Source organism: Ictalurus furcatus, chromosome 4 (genome assembly GCF_023375685.1).
Source record: "Ictalurus furcatus strain D&B chromosome 4, Billie_1.0, whole genome shotgun sequence".
Lineage (NCBI taxonomy): Eukaryota > Metazoa > Chordata > Actinopteri > Siluriformes > Ictaluridae > Ictalurus > Ictalurus furcatus.
The window spans coordinates 34,861,530-34,885,312 of NC_071258.1; the positions used below are offsets into that span (position 1 = coordinate 34,861,530).

Sequence of the window (23,783 nt, forward strand, 5' to 3'; positions counted from 1 at the left end):
GATGAAACACACTGAATTGAAATCACAATCTTTACAGTTATGTTTCCTGATGCAAAATATCAAAACTGACAAGATCTTCATCTCTATATTACTTTAACAGCTGTGTTTGTGTTTACATTCACTAGGAGTTCATTAATCTACACCATTACCTCCCTCTCTGCAGGTTAAAGCGCAGTATAAAAGATAGAGGCTGTGCTTCTCTGACTGCAGCTCTGAGGTCAAACTCCTCACATCTGAAAGAGCTGGATCTGAGAGAGAATCAACTAAATGATTCAGTCACAAAGCAGCTCTCTGAGATACTGAAGAGTTCAGGAGGAAAGCTGATGTAAGTAAACGCACACAGTACTGAATGTGTATTTTCTGTAGAAGAATGTCATGTAAGAGTAATGTAATTAGACAAATCAACCGCATGTAACAATAACAATCTTACTGTCAGAAGCACAGAGGATAAACTTTCATAATTCAGCATCAGAACTAAACCAAAACAACAACTCATCACTGCATGCTAATAACTAGCTCTGATTTAATAGAAGTGCACTTTGATCTGATCTGTTACTGTTCGACACAGAAATACCACTGCAGTTTTCTTTTCATTTTAGCTGGACTAACAGGATACACCAGTCCATCATGCTCTTAACTAACTCACTCTCATACAGAAATGATCAATTTGTTTATTCCTGTTTATTCTACTTTTATACCATATTTACGTGTTTATGTAGTTAAACTAAATGTGGTATATTTTAAATATTTTATTGTACTGGTAATTGCAAGAGAAACAGATGCAGCTTCAGGGTAAGAGCAATAAAATACGTTGCAGTGTTGTAACTTTTGATTATTTACATTTGCTTAATCTTTATATCTTTTACATGGTAGAAAAGTCACAGCAGCTTACCACAAATGTGGTCAATTATCAGTCAGTGACTACATGATAAACATCTGTATTTTTTCTGTGTTGATCTTACAGATATGACAAGCCCACAGTGACAACAAAATGGTGGAATTTATTTTCTGTTATTCGATTTCGGATCCTGACTCCCCTACAGTGAAGAATAAACAAAGAGATGGAAAAGTGCAGGACACACAACAGGGAGAAGGCAGCGTAGACAGTTTAGCAAGCAATGTGGACTAGGGTAGTTATGTGTAGTTGTTCTCTCTCTCTTTCAACTTTTCTTGTCTCCTCGACAACCCATATCACAGGAATGTGTCGTTCTCTCCTAGTTTCTCTTATCTTGCACGTGCTATGGGATGTACTAATGATCCACCATTTTACCTTGAACAATGACCACACTGTTGCTGAGGCACAAGATTGTCTGTTATATATACTCTTATCTTTTTGAATAAACTGAGAGACTTTGCAATTTGACTGTGTGAGAATGTAATGTAACCCCAGCAATATGCTGATTTAATGACTGATCTGTTTTTAATAGCGGCTATTTGGTAAGTTTGAGAAGCATTACTTGCTTTTCTCATTTTAAAATAGAATTTTGTACTGAAATAAATTTGTATTGAACTGAAAGAGATTGTAATGTTGTACCTGAATAAAGTAGTAAATATACATATTGGGGGGAAATACATGAACATAAGGGTTTAGTCAGTTATCTTAACTAGCTTAAATACAGTAGCATTAACATTTATTCATCTAGCAGCTACAGGCTAACTTTACTGTACTCAATATACTCATACTGACATCAAGTACCTTATTACACACATTATGTAGTGATTTAACTCTGTGTATTAGTCATTCTAAAAGATTATACCTTTTATTTACTTGATTTATATTTACAGCTGAGGGAAAAACTCCAAACTTCACTGTCACAATACATTCAAAACCAATTAAAACACTATAAACTCTTAGTTCTTTTCACAGTTGAGGTAAAAACCTGAGAAATGATTTGATCAGAAAATAAACTGATAGTTAAAACCTACATTAACTAACTTCTCTGTACTTTAACTGTATCTTACCTGTTCAACTGCAGCAATAATCACTGTTTTTTCTTACTACAGCTCGAATTTACTGACTTTATCACTATTTCTCAATATTAAATCTGACTAAAATCGCTACAGCAGCGGGGTAGATCAGGATCTGTGGAAGATGCTAACGATGCTAAAGTCTGAGGGGGATTAACACCGGGCGCGCGCGCAAACGGTGGGAAAGTCTGGTGACGTCATCGCGCGCTAACCAGTGTGTGTCAATAAGCTGTAGAAACACTTCATGTAGGGTCTCACTGCTGCCTGGAGGGAAGGGGGGTAGGGCACAGTGCGGATTTGGGACGAAGCCGTTAAAAGAGCATTAATAATTGCAGTGCTCAAAAATGCTGCGATGTAAAAATAAATAAATAAATAATAATAATAAAATTAAAATATTATACAAACAAACAAATTAATAGATAAATACTTATGAAGATTTTGATTATCCTCAGAATCGTAACGTTATTTTGTATGAATAGATTTCATTCACAGTTTTTTTTTTTTTTTGCTTTCACAAAATGGCTGCCAATCATCAAAACTTCTCCAAATGGAAGCTGTGAGTGATGCGCGTGAAAAATCTGATTGGCTCCGATTCGCGGACTTTTTACTCTATTGCTGAGGCAAATCTAAGTAAATCAGAGATATATTGTCTCCAATTCGCCGTGTTTTTACTCTCCGGTGCTGACTGCTGAGACACGACAAGAAACAAGAAAGCTGCTCCCCACCATGTATGTAGTAATTAAATGTTTAAAAGAACACCAAGTGACTGTGGGCTTGGAGAGATGTGTAAAGGAGAAGAAATGCTGAGTGATCCAAAGAGGATTGTCCTGGTGGAGCACGGAGCGGTTGGAGTAAAGACACCTAAAGGCGCCTGGAAAGTTTTCCAGCCCATTTTACATGTAAATGAAGCCGAAATCACAGCACAGCCGCTGTCTTTAACTGATGTGTCTGACGATTTTTTCAGACAACAGAGAGGATTTGAGCAGAGCAGCAGCTTGGACGTGACTGCTGGTTAATATGAGTTCTGAAGTCAAACACCATACAAATCGGAGAAGGAAGAATCCATTCAAATATAATGGATCTACAAACCATCGCCTTTTCTATTTTATTTTATTGCTGAGGTGCATATGTAAATTCTAATACATGCACACAGTCTCACACACATTAGCACAAACAGAACTTTATTGTCAGTGCTGACTGGATACTTCATTAATCCAGTAGTTTTGCTTCTAAAAATCTACATTGCGTTTATCAATTAGAAACGGAGTAAAACGACTGAAAAATGTATTAAGGTGTGGTAACTATAGTATAAGTGGAATAATCGACTCCGGTCTGTTGAATTATTAGAATAAAATGCACACCGAGGTGTAACGGCCACATTACCACCTTATTATTTTTCTAATAATCCCACGACCTGTCGTCAATTATTCCTTACATAATTTTTGTGTGTCAGATATTTATCGTGATGTTTTTATACACCTGAGTGTATGTACAACTTGAAACATTTTTGGGTGGTGCACGTGTTACTATTCAGTCTTACTCATACTCATCATAACTGCTGACCTTTTTCACCTTTCCCCCATACAGACAGTACTTCACTCTCATCTTTCTGTCTTTAGTAATGTTTGCCTGTTATGCCACGGCGAACTCGCGGCCGCTGTGCCGGCGCGGACTACACATCCCAGCCACACCCGTGCTCAAGTTCGCCGGAATACTGAGTGCAAACACCTGCGCGCTGCCCAAGGTTATTTAAGACCCTATTAACAACAACGCGGCGCGAAGTAACGCTAAAGCTTTCTCTAAGTTGGCTTGTTACCACGCTCTCTACGAACATTGTATCTTCATTGGTTTTGGAACTTCCGCCTCGTTCTCAACTACGATTCTGGATTTACGTTTTGGATTATTGTGTTTGCCTCGGACTTTGTGCGCCACGCTTCACAACTCGCTCTCCTATCTGCTTATCCTCAGCCCGTGCTTGCCTTCTACCAGGTACCGTGACAGATTACTTCGCCAATCATGGAGGCAGCGGGCGGCCCGGATTGAGTACAGGTGTGTCGGGAGAAGGACCTATTGCTAAACGCGAAGGACGAACAGATTGACTGCCTCACGCAACAACTGGAGCAGCTCCGCATCACCGAGGGGCAACCCGTGGCTCCCGCTGCAGCCGGCTATCGTTCCGCTTTTTTCCGCACACAAGCTCCAGCTGCGCACACAGCACTCGCCCCAGCCCTGCCGGTTGTACAGTGAGGGAAAAAAGTATTTTATCCCCTGCTGATTTTGTACGTTTGCCCACTGACAAAGAAATGATCAGTCTATAATTTTAATGGTAGGTTTATTTGAACAGTGAGAGACAGAATAACAACAAGAAAATCAAGAAAAACGCATGTCAAAAATGTTATAAATTGATTTGCATTTTAATGAGGAAAATAAGTATTTGACCCCCTCTCAATCAGAAAGATTTTTGGCTCCCAGGTGCTGTACACTATCCGCCCATGCCGACACCAGAGTGCTATGCCGGCGAGCCCGGCTGATGTAAGGGTTTCATGCTGCAGTGTACCTTGTTCTTCGAAAATAACCCGGAGATGCCGGAGGAGCGCCGGTTAGCGCACTTCATTGAACTACTCTCCGGTCGCGCCCTGGAGTGGGCCACGGCAGAGTGTGCGCGAGGAGGAATGGTCAGACCAGTGCTCACAGAGTTTCTCGCACACCTCCAACTCGCATTTGATCATTCCCCAGACGGCTGGGAGACTGGGCAGGAGCTCCTCGCGATTGCACAGGGTCCTCACGGTGTGGTGGATTATGCCCTGGAATTCTGCACCGTAGCTGCACGGAGTGGGTGGAATGAGCCGGCACTTAAGACCCCTTTTTGGCGAGGTCTCAACCCCGAGCTGGTCCGGGAACTAGCGTGCTGGGGTGAACAACTGACCCTCGACGAGCTCATCGACCTAGCGGTAAGGCTGGACCGCCTTCGCCGCACTAATTGCCCCGCGATGTGGAATCCCACGCCCACTGAGCCGCTTCCGCCCACGGAGCCCATGCAGCTCGGCCGGGCACGGATCCGTGAGGAGGAGAGAGAGAAGCGACGCCGAGAGGAACGGTGCTTCTACTGCGGGGAGAGCGCTCACTTCGTTCGCCAGTGCCCATAGCGGAGGGCGCGGTCAACGGAGGACGGCCCCATCAACCAACCTCGTTGTCCCCAGGTGAGTGCGTTCCAATTATCTAAAGCTGATTCTCTAGTGTTTCCTGTGTTGCTCAAATGGTCAGACAAATCTTTTGTGCTTTCAGCGCTCATTGACTCGGGGGCAGCGGAAAACTCTGTAGATGAGCAGACAGCGCGCACCCTCGGCCTCCCCATTCAAGCCCTGCTCCAGCCACGAGAGGTGCGTTCTATCGACGGGTCCCCCATAGGAGGCGGGGTCATCTCCCGTCGCACGGCCCCAATCACTATGCAAGCCAGTGCCCTCCATCAGGAAACCATTGTCCTATATATCACGGTATCTACCCGTCACCCCATCATTCTTGGCTTACCGTGGCTCGAACGGCATGACCCCCAGATATCCTGGACCACCAAACAGATAACCAGGTGGTCTCCTTTCTGCCTACATCATTGCCTGACGGGTCCCACAGCTCCGGTAGCTGCCACTACAGTGGAAAGCCCCCTGTCTTCGGTCCCAGTCACTGTGCCACTTGCTTATCATGACCTCCGCACGGTATTCAGCAAGGAGCGTGCAAGCCGTCTACCTCCCCATCGGGCATACGATTGTGCCATAGACCTTCTCCCCGGCGCTAGCCCACCACGGGGTCGAGTGTACCCGCTCTCCCAGGCAGAACAGCGGGCCATGGACGCCTATATTCAAGAGGCACTGCAGCAGGGGTACATTCGGCCATCCACGTCACCCGCTTCGGCTGGATTCTTCTTCGTGGAGAAGAAAGGGGGGGCCTGCGACCGTGTATTGATTATAGGGGGCTCAACCAGGTGACCGTCAAGTACCGTTACCCCCTGCCACTAGTTCCCACCGCCCTTGAACAGCTGAGATCTGCGTCCTTCTTCACGAAGCTGGACTTACGCAGTGCGTACAACCTAATCTGCATCAGGGAGGGCGACGAGTGGAAGACGGCCTTCAGCACCACTTCCGGGCACTACGAATATTTGGTCATGCCGTATGGGCTTGCTAACGCTCCCACAGTGTTCCAAAACCTGATCAACGACATCCTGAGGGATCTACTGGGGCACTGCGTTGTCGTGTATATTGACGAAATATTGATCTACTCGATGTCCCTGAAGGAGCACATTAAGCAGGTCCGCCAAGTTCTGGTACGTCTGTTGGAACACCAGCTGTATGTGAAGGCCGAGAAGTGCGAATTTCATCGACGCACCATCAAGTTTCTGGGGTATGTCATCAGTCCCGAGGGGGTTGCCATGGACCAAAGCAAGGAAAGTGCAGTAGTGGAGTGGCCCGAACAGTCAAGGAGCTACAACGATTCCTGGGCTTTGCAAACTTCTACCGGCGGTTCATCCGCGACTTTAGTAAGACTGCACAACCCCTGACCTCCCTCCTTAAGGGGAAACCTCGGCGCCTCGTCTGGTCTGCTCAGGCCCAGGAGGCCCTGAACGGGCTGAAACGGAGGTTCACTAACGCCCCCATCCTCCGTCACCCGGACCCCTCCAGACCGTTCGTCGTGGAGGTCGACGCATCTGAGACGGGTGTGGGGGCCGTCCTGTCTCAGAGGTTCAGGGACAGACGCAAGTTGCACCCCGTGGCCTTCTTCTCGAGAAAACTGTCTCCGGCAGAACGCAACTATGATGTGGGGAACCAGGAGCTCCTGGCTGTCAGATTGGCCCTCGAAGAGTGGAGACACTGGCTGGAAGGAGCCGACCATCCATTCCTCATCTACACCGATCACAAAAATCTCGAGTACCTGAGGACGGCTAAGCGGCTCACACCTCGCCAAGCACGGTGGTCTCTGTTCTTCTCCTGGTTCCAGTTCACCTTGTCATACAGGCCAGGGACCAGGCCTGGCGGATCGGGAGAAGTACATAGTAAACCCCTCCTGCGTGTTGGGCGCCATCGTGTGGGCCCTGGACAGAACCCTAGCTCGCCTCCCGAGATCATGCATCCCCAATGGCTGTCCCCCGGGGAAGCAGTTTGTGCCGGAACGGCACCGTCTGGAGCTTGTCACCTGGGCTCAGGTGCTGTGCTGTGAGCGACTGGACACCCGGGTGCCCACCGCACTTACAATCTGCTTGCCGAGAAATATTGGTGGCCCCACATGCCCAGGGAAATACAGCGTATCGTGGCCTCCTGCTCCACCTGCGCCCGCTCCAAGACACCCCGTGCTTTACCCGTCGGGAAATTGGTGCCACTTCCCATACCCGCACGGACATGGTCCCACCAAGCCCTGGATTTTCTAACCGATCTGCCGGAATCACAAGGCAACACAGTTATACTTGTGGTCGTGGACCGATTTTCTAAGTCCCTGTGCCTGATCCCACTTCCGGCCCTCCCCTCTGCCTTCACCACAGCCGAACTGTTGTTCCAGAAGGTGTTCCGCTACTTCGGCCTCCCAGAGGAGATTGTGAGCGACAGGGGGCCCCAGTTCACGTCTCGAGTCTGGGCCAGCTTCATGGAGAAACTGGGGGTCACTGTTAACCTCATCTCCGGTTACCACTCGCAGGCCAACGGCCAGGCAGAGAGGGCCAATCAGGAGATCCTCCGATTCCTACGAAAAGAAATGAACCTTTACTTTGACAGAATAGACTGGTGTTCGTACTGCGCTAATCTTTCATTTTGTCTTTCAAACCCAAAACAGGGAGCCTGCTGGAGGAGACGCAGCAGAGGACTGAGACAACACACACGCACAAACACACACAAATAAACAAATAAACTCAACTACAATAAAAAATAAAAGCTCAATTTGAATCAATTTGTTTTAGTGTCCTTATTGCAGGAAATGTGATCATAGACCTTACAGAAGAACATGGTGCTGTTTGGCATGGTAAATTACTGCTTACTCAATGTGTAGTTGTTATTTAAAATGTTTTATAAAAAATGTAAGTACAAAGACTATTTTGTATTGTACACACCCACTTGTGTCTCACATGTAATCACAAGGGTATCACATGAGAATTTACATAGGATTCACACATTAAACCATGAAAGTGTTCCAAAAACACACGTTTCCCATGTGCAAAGGGCATGTTTCACGTGTTCAAGATACTGCACGTGTCATTTTAACAAGTTTACACACATTAAATGTGATTATGAACATGTGACCACTTCTTACTTTTAAATGTGTTACACTGTATACACACATCATTAACATACAGACATATTCATGTGTTTAATCTCTAACAATAACTGTATAGTTCACTGTTTTGAGGAGGAAAATAAACATCTCAATGTACACTCATCTCTCCTTTTTGTATTTTGTGTACTGTATAGAAAGTGTGATCTAGTACTATTTGTTTTTGGAGGTGGGAGTGCTTGTGTAGCCCCTGTTTTGTTGCCTCTGTGTATTACTGGTGTTACTGACTTGCCTCCTATTCTGTTCTGTGATGTTATATAAACTGCCTGAAGGCTGACTTTCTGGGCTTGTGGAGTCAGTGACTGTCCCACTGCTGTCCTGGATCTGCTGAGTGTAATGATCATCCACACTGTTTCCTACATTACTGTACACTCTGCTTCCTACATTACTGTACACACTGCTTCCTACATTACTCTACACTCTGCTTCCTACATTACTGTACACACTGTTTCCTACATTACTGTACACGCTGCTTCCTACATTACTGTACACGCTGCTTCCTACATTACTGTACACTCTGGATATGAGTAGTTATATCATACACTTTCTGACAAACTGTCAATCAAAGTAAAGTCACAAATGTGAGTGAAATGGTCACACTGTAGAGCCCTGAGTTTATCTGCAAAGGTTTTTCCTGTTCGGCGTGATAATGACTACAACCTCTCTAGTGCCATTTAGCCACCTGTTAATGTCATGATTTCCCCTCGCGCAAGCGAAGCTCGCAGCTTCTGGAAACTCGTTTCTGGATTTTGGAATTACAAAATGACATCATGCGTGCGCTGCTCTATGGTGACTGGCTGTAAGTTTAGGAAATGCTTCCTTCGATCTGCAGCGGCGTTTTCCATCAGCGGAGGATGAACTTTAATCGTCAATATCGCAGTCGATCATGTTCAAGTAATCGTGGGCAGTCAAAATCGTAATCGAGATCAATATTCGATTAACTGTGCAGCCCTAATCCACGCTGCTTCTTACATTACTGTACATGCTGCTTCCTCTCTGGTGTGTCTAGTACTACTGTGAAGAACCGTCTCACTCATGTGGATTTATCATATCTGTAAAATCAAAACAGAACAATAGTTTCAGCACTGTACCCTGTATCATTTCTCTTAGCCAGAAGCTATAGTATATCTGTATTTTATTATTAAAATCATATATCTCAATAGTTTAACTACATAAACACAAGAAATATGGCATAAAAGTAGAATAAACATGAAGGATGAGATTAGAAGTGCAGTGGTATTTCTGTGTACAACAGAATCAGATCAGGTCAAAGTGCACTTCTATTAAATCAGATCCTCAGAAAGCTATTAGCATGCAGTGACGCGTTACTGTTGGGTTTAATTCTGATCCTAAATACTGAAGGTATATTCTGTGTGCTTCTGTCAGTACGATTACCAACATGCTGCTGATTTCCATTTACATTACTCTTACACAACACTCTTACACTTACATTATATTCTACAGAAACTACACATTCTGTACTGTGTGTTAAGTTTACTGACCGTATCTGTCCTCCTGAACGCCTCAGCAACTCCTCAAGTTGTGTGACTGAATTTCCCAGTTTATTACATCTCAGATCCAGATCTTTCAGATGTGAGGAGTTTAACTTCAGAGCTGCAGTCAGAGCAGCACAGCCTCTATCTGTTATTCTGCACTTTATTAACCTGCAGAGAGAAAGGTTTTTAGTTTCTTTACCTCACAGGATTAAATAATGATGATGTAGGCATGTATGTAACAATGAGATGCAGAAATATAATAGTAAAGTACTTGTCTACATTGTTATTGAGTATTACTAAAGATCTGTGTACGGTCTGTGAAAGACAACTCTAAAGTGTAATCCTGCATCATTATAAAGCTTCATTCAGTGTGTTTCATCACTGAGTTACTCACAGCAGTGTCTCCAGTTTACAATCTTGTTTCTTCAGTAGATCACAGAGCTTCTCCACTCCTGAGTCTCCTAGTTTACACCGACTCAGATCCAGCTCTCTGATGTGTGATGGATTTGTACAGACAGCTGAAACCAAATCAGTGCAGGATTTCCCATTTACACTGTACCGTAGACTGCAGAAAAGGAAACAGTGTTTATTCCAACATTAGAGAAAGAAAGGATATAGAAATGACTGAAGTAAGAACACGAACACATTTCTAAATCTCTGGTTTCTGTTCTTCTATCTTATATTCTTTCTTCTGGTTTTTACCAGACTCATAGGGCTGGGTGATAACTAAAATAATAATTATAACCATTAGGGGTTTAACAATATACAACATTTAAATACGATACGATTTCAATACAGAAAAAAGCACTGCCTGAATATGTGCCTTAGGCTTCCATTTTTAATTGATGAAAATATTTCATTTCAAAATTCAAAATGTCGGATAAAATAAAAAACTGTAGGACACAACGTCCGGTAAAAATATTAACACGAAGCAGACGTTAGATAAAGTACACTCGCAACTGCAGACCTACATAAGATCTCTGTCTGCGTTAAATATCTGTTTTAAAGTTTCTCTCCATTTTTTGTTTTTTTTAGCGGACCCATTTCACACACACGCACACACACACACACACACACACACTTACAGCCAAGTAAAGCGTTACAGCCAAGCAAAGCGTTACAGCCAAGCTGCGTTGTTGCTTCGTCGTAGGCAAGAAGATGGAGATTAAAGTAATATAAGGTTGGAGTCTGTAATTTACACACAGCTCAGAAACCAAAATAAAACCCTTTTTGACACAGATTTGATGAGAACAAGGAGAAACTTTGCTGCAGATCGTCACTCGTAAATGTGGTGATGTGGTCAGAAGTACACGCTGCTCGACCTTGTGTAATAACATAAAAAGTCCATGTTACATTTTGCCCTGCGTTACGTCGTTCCCCGCTCTCCCCTACAATAATCACACCTTAATGCTGGTGTTTACGTGATCAGTTCACACTCTTAGAAACGTAAAAACACAACATTAAATATAATGTAAGAAAATGAAACATGCTTAAGCTGTTACTGGTGTGACTCACAAGGGGGTGTGTCTGAAACACAGGGGGTGTGTCTGAAGCACAAGGGGCGTGTCTGAAGCATGGGGCTTTTCTTATTCTGATGTTATTTAGTCGTTCTGTCAGAGTCACGCAGCTCTCTGTAGCACTACATGTGTTTCTGAGGCCTGCATTCTCCACTGTGTGTGTGTGAGTGTGAGAGTGTGTGTGTGTGTGTGTGTGAGAGAGAGAGAGTGTGTGTGTGTGATATTAACTCCAGTGTATTTTACACGTATTTGACAGAATTTTCCAGCTTCTATGTGCAGATGAATGTAGGATCTAGTGCGCTAGTGTATTTTCTTCTGGAAAAACATCACACTCAGGAGAAATGTTTTTTATATCCCAGTACCGTCTCCTGATTCCAGATAAAGAGAAAGTTACTTACTCAGAGGAGGAAGTGTAGGTCTGATTAAGTTTAAATGTTCACAGTATTTTTGGTTAGTTGCTGTGTTTTTATTTGTAAGATGTAAGTATGAAGGCTATAAGGCTGAAGTAAATATAAATAAAATGTAAAAATAATTTGCTTTTTATTATAAAGCTGTTTCATCACATCACTGAGTTACTCACAGCAGTTTCTCCAGTTTACAATCGTGTTTCTTCAGTAGATCACAGAGCTTCTCCACTCCTGAGTCTCCTAGTTTACACTCACTCAGATCCAGCTCTCTGATGTGTGATGGATTTGTACAGAGAGCTGAAGCCAAATCAGTGCAGGATTTCTCATTTACACTGTTCCATAATCTGAAGAAAAGGAAACAGTGTTTATTCCAACATTAGAGAAAGAAAGGATATAGAAATGACTGAAGTAAGAACACGAACACATTTCTAAATCTCTGGTTTCTGTTCTTCTATCTTATATTCTTTCTTCTGGTTTTTACCAGACTCATAGGGCTGGGTGATAACTAAAATAATAATTATAACCATTAGGGGTTTAACAATATACAACATTTAAATACGATACGATTTCAATACAGAAAAAAGCACCGCCTGAATATGTGCCTTAGGCTTCCATTTTTAATTGATGAAAATATTTGAGATTATAAAAGGACAATAATTAAAATTTACTGACTGTGTTTATGTTCTAACTCTTAGAAGCATAAAACAAAACATATAATGTAAGAAAATGAAACATATGAAGCGTGGGGCTTTTCTTATTCTTATTCAGAGGAGGAAGTGCAAGTCTGATTAAGTTTAAATGTTTATTACTCCTCACATGATATAAGTGCTATTTTATGACGAATTGTCGACTTTGTTATTATGTTAAAAATCTCCACCTGCAAATGTATTTATAGCCTTCACCAATCACTGGATTCATCACTTACAGTATTTTTGGTCAGCTGCTGTGTTTTTATTTGTAAGATGTAAATATTAAGTCTATAATGCTGTAATAAATGTAAATAAAATGTCAAAAATAATTTGGGTAATATTAGACTAATTTAAATTTACGAGATGTTTTCCTTCCCAAAAAGAGTGATTAGTGTCTGTCAGGGATTAGTGCTGATTACGTGTCAGTCACTGCAGATCAGACATTATCACTTTAGTAGTGCAGAGACAATGTATGTCACTGTTAGAAGATTTGTTGTCTTGCGGTTTGTTTTCTGGTTTAAACTCCGATATAAAGCACCGAGAATGAAAAGAAACTCAGATCAGGAGTCGGGAAAAGCAGATTTAGTGTCTTTCTATATTTTAATCTTTATTACTGATAATAAATCTAATCTAGAGAGCAAATTAGACACATTAGTTAGACATTACTAGCTAGGACTGGTAAGAGCTTTGTTCTGGTTAGTGCTTTTTATTATAAAGCTGTTTCATCACATCACTGAGTTACTCACCCCAGTTTCTCCAGTTTACACTCGTGTTTCTTCAGTAGATCACAGAGCTTCTCCACTCCTGAGTCTCCTAGTTCACACTCACTCAGATCCAGCTCTCTGATGTGTGATGGATTTGTACAGAGAGCTGAAAACAAATCAGTGCAGGATTTCTCATTTACACTGTTCCATAATCTGCAGAAAAGGAAACAGTGTTTATTCCAACATTAGAGAAAGAAAGGAAATAGAAATGACTGAAGTAAGAACACGAACACATTTCTAAATCTCTGGTTTCTGTTCTTCTATCTTATATTCTTTCTTCTGGTTTTTACCAGACTCATAGGGCTGGGTGATAACTAAAATAATAATTATAACCATTAGGGGTTTAACAATATACAACATTTAAATACGATACGATTTCAATACAGGAAAAAGCACTGCCTGAATATGTGCCTTAGGCTTCCATTTTTAATTGATGAAAATATTTGAGATTATAAAAGGACAATAATTAAAATTTAATGACTGTGTTTATGTTCTAACTCTTAGAAGCATAAAACAAAACATTAAGTGTAATCTAAGAAAATGAAACATATGAAGCGTGGGGCTTTTCTTATTCTTATTCAGAGGAGGAAGTGCAGGTCTGATTAAGTTTAAATGTTTATTACACCTCACATGATATAAGTGCTATTTTATGACGAATTGTCATAAAATACGTGTTATAAAATCCAAATTCTTCTATTAGAACCATAACCCTAATAGAACGTAACGGAGATTAGGATGGATGCAAATGCAGATCAGATTTTTAATTAAAGAGAGGCACGCAGACAAATCCAAAACATGAGACAATAGCGAGGTCAAGAACAGGGTCAGGCAATTGACAAACAGGCATAGACTAGGCAAAACAGGAGCTGAGAAACGTGGACAAAACACTATGAACAACGGCTTGGTCTACGGGAAAACTCACGTAATACTTCGCAAAGAGTGAATGCATAGAAAGTCCTTTTAAACTGTGGTTGTGATAGTGCTGTGAATTGGATGCAGGTGTGCGTAATTAGAATGAAAGTGAGTGTTCTGGGAATTGCGGTCCATGGTGGCCACGTTTGTAGGCCGCAGTGCAGGATGGGAAATGTAGTCACTGGTTTGCTGTGATATGACACGTATAGCTGACTTTCTTATTATATTAAAAATCTCCACCTGTAAATGTATTTATAGCCTTCACCAATCACTGGATTCATCATTTACAGTATTTTTGGTCAGCTGCTGTGGTTTTATTTGTAAGATGTAAGTATTAAGACTATAATGCTGTAATAAATATAAATAAAATGTAAAAAATAATTTGGGTAATATTAGACTAATTTAAATTGATGAGATGTTTTCCTTCCCAAAACGAGTGATTAGTGTCTGTCAGGGATTAGTGCTGATTACGTGTCAGTCACTGCAGATCAGACATTATCACTTTAGTAGTGCAGAGTAGTGCTGTCACGATCCTGGAGTTTCCAACTTCGATACAATACCTTAAAAAATATCGATATTCCATACCACAGGGAAAATTCCCACAACATTAAGGGCATAAAATATTAGATTTTGATTAAAAGATAAATATAACAGGGCTATAACATGACAACGAGGTATATTTTCACATTAATGAAAACTTCTTGAAGTGCTGCACTTGTTCAAAAGTGTCTGAGATTGTCCTACATTCAAAAGGCAATAAAGTGAAAGTAAAAAAAAACTAAACAGTGCAATCTTGTGTCTTTTTAGAAATAATGAATATAATGAATATCTTCCATAATGAAGATATTTTTAATATTCTCTCAATTTTTTTGTCCATCTATTGAAAGTCTTCAATCAATATTTTCAAGCTTCAAGAAGTACACTAAGAGATGGTAAAAGTAATCCATATGAACCGAGCGGTTTAATCCAAGTCTTCTGAAGAGACACGATCGCTTTATATGATGAGCAGATTTTAATCCAGGCTTTTATTCACATATAAACACTGATCACATCCATAGAGCATCAAATGTGATAAACGGAAGCTCAACCGTGTGTGATGCGCGAGAACAAACCTCACTGGAGTGACATGAGGGTGAGTAAATGATGACAGAACTTTCATTTTTGGGTGAACTTTCCCTTTAAACACAACAGTATCTAAGTTCATTTACTTTTGACCATAGTCAAAGTGTTTTCTTCTCAACTGAAACTCTGCTGTCTGAGATTCCTCAGGCCTGATAGCTCTGAGGGGGATTAGCTTAGCTTTGAGAATTACAACGGGACAACACACTCATCAACAACAGTTTACTGGGCCGTCTTGTTTAATGCTTCAGTGATGTTAAACTGGGAGCGGTTACAAAACTCCCCAAATTCTTTATCTAGGTCCGCGAGTCGCTCCTTCAGGTGCTTTGCTAAATTAGTGGTGTTAGCACCTTTTGTTAGCACTGCTCTGTAGCAACGCTTGCATACTGGCTTGCTCGTGTCCTTCACCTTTCCGTGTTCATTTGCATTAAATCTGAAATATTTCCAAATAGAATAGCGAGAGAAAGCGCAGCAGGTATCAGTGTATCGTTGTTGCCAAAAATGAGAATTGAAACCGTTTCAAATATTCAGATTCGATATGTATTGAAAAATCTATATTTCTGACAACACTAGTGCAGAGACAATGTATGTCACTGTTAGAAGATTTGTTGTCTTGCGGTTTGTTTTCTGGTTTAAACTCCGATATAAAGCACTGAGAATGAAAAGAAACTCAGATCAGGAGTCGGGAAAAGCAGATTTAGTGTCTTTCTATATTTTAATCTTTATTACTGATAATAAATCTAATCTAGAGAGCAAGTTAGACACGTTAGTTAGACATTACTAGCTAGGACTGGTAAGAGCTTTGTTCTGGTTAGTGCTTTTTATTATAAAGCTGTTTCATCACATCACTGAGTTACTCACAGCAGTTTCTCCAGTTTACACTCGTGTTTCTTCAGTAGATCACAGAGCTTCTCCACTCCTGAGTCTCCTAGTTTACACTCACTCAGATCCAGCTCTCTGATGTGTGATGGATTTGTACAGAGAGCTGAAGCCAAATCAGTGCAGGATTTCTCATTTACACTGTTCCATAATCTGCAGAAAAGGAAACAGTGTTTATTCCAACATTAGAGAAAGAAAGGATATAGAAATGACTGAAGTAAGAACACGAACACATTTCTAAATCTCTGGTTTCTGTTCTTCTATCTTATATTCTTTCTTCTGGTTTTTACCAGACTCATAGGGCTGGGTGATAACTAAAATAATAATTATAACCATTAGGGGTTTAACAATATACAACATTTAAATACGATACGATTTCAATACAGAAAAAAGCACCGCCTGAATATGTGCCTTAGGCTTCCATTTTTAATTGATGAAAATATTTGAGATTATAAAAGGACAATAATTAAAACTTAATGACTGTGTTTATGTTCTAACTCTTAGAAGCGTAAAACAAAACATTAAATATAATGTAATAAATTGAAACATATGAAGCGTGGGGCTTTTCTTATTCTTATTCAGAGGAGGAAGTGCAGGTCTGATTAAGTTTAAATGTTTATTACACCTCACATGATATAAGTGCTATTTTATGACGAATTGTCATAAAATACGTGTCATAAAATCCAAATTCTTCTATTAGAACCATAACCCTAATAGAACGTAACGGAGATTAGGATGGATGCAAATGCAGATCAGATTTTTAATTAAAGAGAGGCACGCAGACAAATCCAAAACATGAGACAATAGCGAGGTCAAGAACAGGGTCAGGCAATTGACAAACAGGCATAGACTAGGCAAAACAGGAGCTGAGAAACGTGGACAAAACACTATGAACAACGGCTTGGTCTACGGGAAAACTCACGTAATACTTCGCAAAGAGTGAATGCATAGAAAGTCCTTTTAAACTGTGGTTGTGATAGTGCTGTGAATTGGATGCAGGTGTGCGTGATTAGAATGAAGGTGAGTGTTCTGGGAATTGCGGTCCATGGTGGCCACGTTTGTAGGCCGCAGTGCAGGATGGGAAATGTAGTCACTGGTTTGCTGTGATATGACACGAATAGCCGACTTTGTTATTATATTAAAAATCTCCACCTGTAAATATATTTATAGCCTTCACCAATCACTGGATTCATCATTTACAGTATTTTTGGTCAGCTGCTGTGGTTTTATTTGTAAGATGTAAGTATTAAGACTATAATGCTGTAATAAATGTAAATAAAATGTAAAAATAATTTGGGTAATATTAACCTAATTTAAATTTACAAGATATTTCCTTCAAAAAGAGTGATTAGTGTCTGTCAGGGATTAGTGCTGATTACGTGTCAGTCACTGCAAATCAGACATTATCACTTTAGTAGTGCAGAGACAATGTATGTCACTGTTAGAAGATTTGTTGTCTTGCGGTTTGTTTTCTGGTTTAAACTCCGATATAAAGCACCGAGAATGAAAAGAAACTCAGATCAGGAGTCGGGAAAAGCAGATTTAGTGTCTTTCTATATTTTAATCTTCATTACTGATAATAAATCTAATCTAGAGAGCAATTAGACACGTTAGTTAGACATTACTAGCTAGGACTGGTAAGAGCTTTGTTCTGGTTAGTGCTTTTTATTATAAAGCTGTTTCATCACATCACTGAGTTACTCACCCCAGTTTCTCCAGTTTACACTCGTGTTTCTTCAGTAGATCACAGAGCTTCTCCACTCCTGAGTCTCCTAGTTCACACTCACTCAGATCCAGCTCTCTGATGTGTGATGGATTTGTACAGAGAGCTGAAGCCAAATCAGTGCAGGATTTCCCACTTACACTCTTCCATAATCTGCAGAAAAGGAAACAGTGTTTATTCCAGCATTAGAGAAAGAAAGGATATAGAAATGACTGAAGTAAGAACACTAACACATTTCTAAATCTCTGGTTTCTGTTCTTCTATCTTATATTCTTTCTTCTGCTTTTTACCAGACTCATAGGGCTGGGTGATAACTAAAATAATAATTATAACCATTAGGGGTTTAACAATATACAACATTTACACTGTTCAATAGACTACAGAGGGAGAAAAGAAACGATAATTAGTGCCTTATTAAAAAATGAAATATACATGTATAATGTAATACTTTCTGAACCCACTGTATATACCTAATACACTGTAGTTTAATAATAATATTTATAACCATTATAATATATTAATACATATTCAGAAAGTCTTTCTAAATGAATTATAAATGACTGAAACATATTAATCTCCTAAAAGATTATTAGTGTTACAATAAATGTTGACTATTTAAAATGTACAGGTTAATTACACACTTTAGTTTCTGCAGGTTACATTTAGGATTCTTCAGGAAATCACACAGATTTCTCACTCCAGACTCTCCTGGTTTATTCCAGTTTAGATCCAACTCTCTCAGGTGTGAAGGATTTAAAACCAGAGCAGAAGTCAAATGTGAACAGTCATCTTCTGTAATACTGCCTCCTTTATACAACCTGTAGAGAGAGAAAGAGAGAGAGAGAGAGAGAGAGAGAGGAAGAGGGAGGGAGAGTGAGACAGAAGGAGAGAGAGAGAGACAGAGGGAGAGAGACAGATGGAGAGAGAGAGAGGGAGAGAGAGAGTGAGAGAGAGATCCTGATCTCTGGTTACTGTCTATGTAGTGTTTCACCGCTTCTCCTGTTTTCTCCCACCATCCAAAAACATACAGAAAGGTGGATTAGCTACACTAAATTGCCCCCTAGGTGCTCACCCTGACCAGGATAAAGCACTTGAATGAAGGAATGAGTACACACACTCACAGCCTCACCAAAACTGGGCAGAAGATTGGAAAAAAACACCAGGTGATGGTTTCCCAATCCTCATCTGTCCAGTTTGGGTGAGTCTGTGTCCACTGTAGCCTCAGATGTGGTCTTCTGCTGTTGTAGCCCATCCAAGGTTGGATGTGTTGTGTGTTCTGAGATGCTTTTCTGCTCAGCATGTTTGTAGAGAGTGGTTATTTGTTATTTGGTTATATTGGTTACCTTCCTGTCAGTTTGAACCAGTCTGGTCATTCTCCTCTGACCTCTCTCATCAACACGGCGTTTCCACCCACATAATTGATGCTCACTGGATGTTTTTTTTGTTTTCTGCACCATTCTGTATAAACCCTAGAGAGTGTTGTATGTGTGTGTGTGTGTGATCTCCCAGCAGTTTCAGAAATACTCAAACCAATGCAACAGTCAAAGTCACAGAAATCACATGTTCCTCCGTTCTGATCTTTGATGTGAACATTAACTGAAGCTCATGATCTGTATCAGTATGATTTTATGCATTGTGCTGCTGCTATGTGATTGGCTGGTTGGAAAATGAATGATCAAGTATATAGGTGTTCCTAATAAAGTGGTCAGTGAGTGTATATAAAATAATATAAATAGTATATAAAATAAGGCATGTTTTATATTATTAGTACCTTACTGCAGTCTGTACGAGTTCCACCTGAATTATGGACGCGGTCATTTATTTCAAGGCCAGTCCGTGTGGAACATTAGTCTATACTCATTTTTGTGGCTCTATAGCCGTGTATACTTCCGCTATTTTCTTGCCACAGGCTTTTCTTGACCTGGTAACAGGTGTATTTAATTAAAAATCTTGTACAGTAGCACTACTTGTATTGTTCTCCGCTTGATATATCGCTTTGCTTGTATTTCCTCATTTGTACGTCTCTGTAAAAGCGTCTGCTAAATGAATAAATGTAAATGTAAATAAATGTATTTGTGACATGAGGCAGAATTAAAATTAATATATAAATATATATAAATATATAAATACAGCAGTGGCGCACGGTGGCTTAGTGGTTAGCACGTTCGCCCAGCAGGGGATTCCCGCCGGGGCCGTGTGTGTGCAGAGTTTGCACGTTCTCCCTGTGCTGCGGGGGTTTTCTCCGGGTACTCCGGTTTCTTCCCCCAGTCCAAAGACATGCATGGTAGTCTGATTGGCGTGTCTAAAGTGTCCGTAGTGTATGAATGGGTGTGTGAGCGTGTATCTGATTGTGCCCTGCGATGGACTGGCACCCTGTCCAGGGTGTACCCCGCCTTGTGCCCCATGTTCTCTGGGATAGACTCCAGGTTCCCCCGTGACCCTGAAGAAGGAGTAAGTGGTAGAAGATGGATGGATGGATAAATACAGCAAGTAACAGCAGTCCAACAGCTTTTATTTCCAACATGAGGTGACATCTGCATAGCAAATCACAGACATGTATCTGGACTAAAATGATCAGATGAGCACTCAGTTTGGTGAGAAACAGTACAGTAGGTAATTCGGTCTGGAGTTTTCTCAGAGGAGGACGGAGAAAAACACTGACATGGCCGATCCGGACGGAAATAAAGTCACAGAGGAGCTCCTGTAAAAGAGGAAATTACCCCAGGACCTCATGTACATCGAATCCCATCCAAATAGGGCTATACTTACATCCTACCCTACTCCAAGGCCCCGCCCACACATACAGTATATAGATGTTTTAGAAAATGTATTTTTTCTCTGCACATTGGTCTCCCGTCCACAAAAAAGGTTCTTCCAAGAAATGTATTTGAAAATGGAGAAAGAAAAACTATGTTAACTCTCATCTCCAGTGAGTAGTTTATGGAGCGAGTGAAAGTGAAGTGTGATCATGTGATCATTGTTCCTTACGTGAGTTTCTGCAGTCTGTAATGTGGATCCTGCAGCAGAGCCGAGAGATGCTTCACTTTGACGTGTTTAGGTGTGTTGTATCTCAGATCCAGCTCCGTGTGCAGTAAGGGGTTTCTTCTGAAAATGTTAGTAAGACACTTGTAGGCTTCCTCTGCATCAGCATTTTTCAACAACCTGTAGAGAAAAATGATATCAGCAGGTTAATAACTGTGTAATGAGAGCAATAAGGAACTGATTGTTATGTGCTTTAGCTGTGCTTCAGTTTGTGTTTTCAGTGTGTATCCTTATCCAGCTATATCTGTTACACAATCAGTGCACACTAATCCTCATTTCTTAATAAAATATTCATTATCAGTCTTTACTCTTACTGTTTATAACTGTTCAAGCACAAAACTCTATCCAGCGCTGTTTCCTGGATAATCAGCAAACCCACTTAACATTACAGTGTGATATAGTGACATCAAATCATTCAAATTAAATCATTCAGCAAAATTAATCATTTTCTAATGCTAAATGCTAAAGTGATAGAAATATAGCTGTTTATGGTTATCTAGATCTTTTTTCTCACCTCAGTGTCTCCACTGTACAGTGTGGATCCTGTAGTACATCAGTGAGCAGCTTCACTCCTGATGCTCCAGGGTCATTCCCTCTGAGATCCAGCTCTATCAGGTGTGATGATTTCAGAGCTTCAGCCAGAGCAGCGTATCCTTCCTCTGTTATTCTGCAGTCTGAAAGTCTACAGCATTTGATGGCATCACTAACAGTCTGCTGTCTGATTAAAGCTTTATATTGTATTATTTTTCCACATGTAGCCTGTGTTTGGATTCTACATGTAAAGTCACAAGCTCTTATGCAAGTTTTAAACAGCAGAACCAGATCCTCACCTCAGTATCTGCAGGTTACAGGGCTGATGTTGCAGCAGTGCACAAAGCTTCCGCACTCCAGAGTTTCCACATTTATTCTCACTCAGATCCATCTCTCTTATGTGTGCAGGATTTGAATGAAAAGATGAAGTCAAAGCAGAACAGCCTTCTTCTGTAACACCACAGCCCTTTAGCCTAAAGATAACGGGTAACAGTGGAAAGAAAACCTTCACTTTAAGCAACTGTTTTATCCCAAGGTTGATCAGTCAGAGAGTTCACATGAATCATGCAGTGGTCAGATTTAGTAAAGTGGTAAACAAAATATAAAATAACCACATTTTATCATGCATAAAAATAAGAAATGTAATTTTACATTAAAAATAACATTCCAGTACACACATGAGTCTCTCAGGTCTGCAGTGTGAATCCTCCAGTAGAACAGAGAGCTGCTTCACTCCTGAATCTCCTTTTATTTTTCCACTCAGATCCAGTTCCCTCTGCAGTAAGGGGTTTTTACCCAGAACCTCAGTCAGAAAATCACAGGCCTTCTCTGCATCAGCACTTTTCAGCAGCCTGCAGCAGGGGGACAAAAATAAATTACATTAATAGCACTTTCAGAGTTCATTTTCTCTTTAGTCTCGTTAATACTGCAGACAAATCCATTAGCCATGGTGTTGAATCTGCACTAGACATGGCACAATATCACTTTCTACAAGCTTTTAAGCTTTAAAATTGTTGATTCATAATTAATGCACTTTATTTAAAGGGGAATTCATGCAAAAACATGAGTGTGTGTCGGCAGTGTGTGTATACAACCACCTTTTTTATATTCCCCATAAATCAGAAACAGTGTCTCAAAATGAGTCGTTCGCATTTTCTATCCAATGTGACGTCACATTGGAAGAGGCCCCGCCCACGACTGGTGATGGGCTCTGCTCTATTAGTATAGCCCCTCCCCCTGAGTGAGCTGCACACAGTGTGCCATGTTCTCCGTGCTGGAGCAGCTACAGTGATGAGAAGAAGTGTTCTGCTGTTGGCTGTAAGAATGAACATGAGTCTTCATGTACTCCCGGCGTCAGAGCCACTGAAGACGGAGAGTTTTAATTTTTAAAGGAAATGTGCCCCAAAAATGACCTAAATTTGTACATGTTTGTGTGAATCATTTCACACCAGACTGTTTTATGAACGAGGGTCAATACAAAACAGGATTTGCTGAAAAGTTTATTCTCAAGCATGGATCAGTACCAACTGATCGTGATCCGGCTTCATATCCAGAAGACGTAATTATCACACTTTATATTTTCTGAATGTTTGCAAATCGCCTTTCTGAAAGTGCTTGTTAGCAGATTCCACGGCTAATGCGACTAAAGTTACCATTTTCTCTGATTGTATTCACAGAGACCAGAGCTATGTCCTCATTTTCATTTTTAACCCGAAAACGCTTACAGTCTGTCGAATTCATGTATAAAGGGTTGAACACTGGTATTTACGGTGTCTGTCATACTGGTTGTCCTGATTTATTTTTGCCTGAAGCACGAGCTGTAACAGCACAGCCCTCTTCTGGAAAGGGGGCGGGGATCAGCATCTCATTTGCATTTAAAGAGACACACACACAGAAACAAAGTGTTTTTGCTTTCACCCAAAAAGGGGCATTTACAGCATGGTCTAATAAATGATCCGTGAGCTGAAACTTCACAGACACACCTGAGACTTATATTACATCTTGTAAAATGGGGCATAATAGGTCCACCTTAAGATGGTCATATAACACTACCATACTAAAACTGTGTGTATGTGTGTGTGTGTGTGTGTGTGTGTGTGTGTGTGTGTGTGATCATGGCAAACAAAAATGATGCATAGGTTTGCAGCATTGCATGCTCTCTGTATTTGCATGACCGTCCACACTGGTGGTATTCTGGCACAGAGAAATGTAAATGTTGAGGGGCAGGTTAGATTAAATCAATTACTAAGAGATATGGTTAGGAGCGCAGCTCTTTTACAGATTTCACTCCATTTTTGCGTAATGTTAGAAATACCCCAAATCCCCCCCTTTATTTATACCATGATGAATTGGAAGATATGCAGAAGTAATTTATTTTGTAACATTATTGGTGTTCTGAATTAGTTTGTCATAATAAATCAGATGAAAATA

General features: G+C 40.8%; 2 protein-coding genes across 5 annotated transcripts in view; both read right to left on the reverse strand.

Annotated features, from left to right (window-relative positions):
• Positions 1 to 8,584: 8,584 nt before the first annotated feature.
• On the reverse strand, positions 8,585 to 15,563 carry LOC128606303 (ribonuclease inhibitor-like). Its single transcript, XM_053622337.1, has 6 exons — positions 15,529 to 15,563; positions 13,130 to 13,300; positions 11,868 to 12,038; positions 10,165 to 10,335; positions 9,777 to 9,938; positions 8,585 to 9,326 (listed from the first exon to the last, which is right to left on the reverse strand). The coding sequence occupies exons 1-6, from the start codon at positions 15,561 to 15,563 to the stop codon at positions 9,308 to 9,310; spliced, it is 729 nt and encodes a 242-aa protein (XP_053478312.1). The 3' UTR covers positions 8,585 to 9,307.
• LOC128607106 (NACHT, LRR and PYD domains-containing protein 3-like) overlaps positions 15,208 to 23,783 on the reverse strand; it is a 30,372-nt gene continuing 21,796 nt past the window's right edge. For 3 of the 4 annotated variants that reach the window (XM_053623764.1, XM_053623765.1, XM_053623763.1), the window contains 7 exons: positions 22,031 to 22,204; positions 21,653 to 21,826; positions 21,337 to 21,504; positions 20,769 to 20,942; positions 18,422 to 18,598; positions 17,763 to 17,933; positions 15,209 to 16,210 (listed from right to left, as the gene is read on the reverse strand). In XM_053623764.1, coding sequence (XP_053479739.1) covers positions 16,036 to 16,210; positions 17,763 to 17,933; positions 18,422 to 18,598; positions 20,769 to 20,942; positions 21,337 to 21,504; positions 21,653 to 21,826; positions 22,031 to 22,204 — 1,213 coding nt within the window. In that variant the 3' untranslated portion in view covers positions 15,209 to 16,035. Of the gene's footprint in view, positions 16,211 to 17,762; positions 17,934 to 18,421; positions 18,599 to 20,768; positions 20,943 to 21,336; positions 21,505 to 21,652; positions 21,827 to 22,030; positions 22,205 to 23,783 lie in introns of all 4 variants that reach the window. The other variant, XM_053623766.1, reaches the window with a different exon arrangement.

Coding starts and splice junctions, on each gene's coding strand:
- LOC128606303 (XM_053622337.1), bottom strand. CDS start 15,563: ATGCAAGCGTTGCTACAGAGCAGTGCTAACAAAAG. Junction 13,301..15,528: donor CAGAGCAGTGCTAACAAAAG/GTGCTAACACCA, acceptor CCTTTTCTGCAG/ATTATGGAACAGTGTAAATG. Junction 10,336..11,867: donor TGTAAACTGGAGAAACTGCT/GTGAGTAACTCA, acceptor CCTTTTCTGCAG/TCTACGGTACAGTGTAAATG.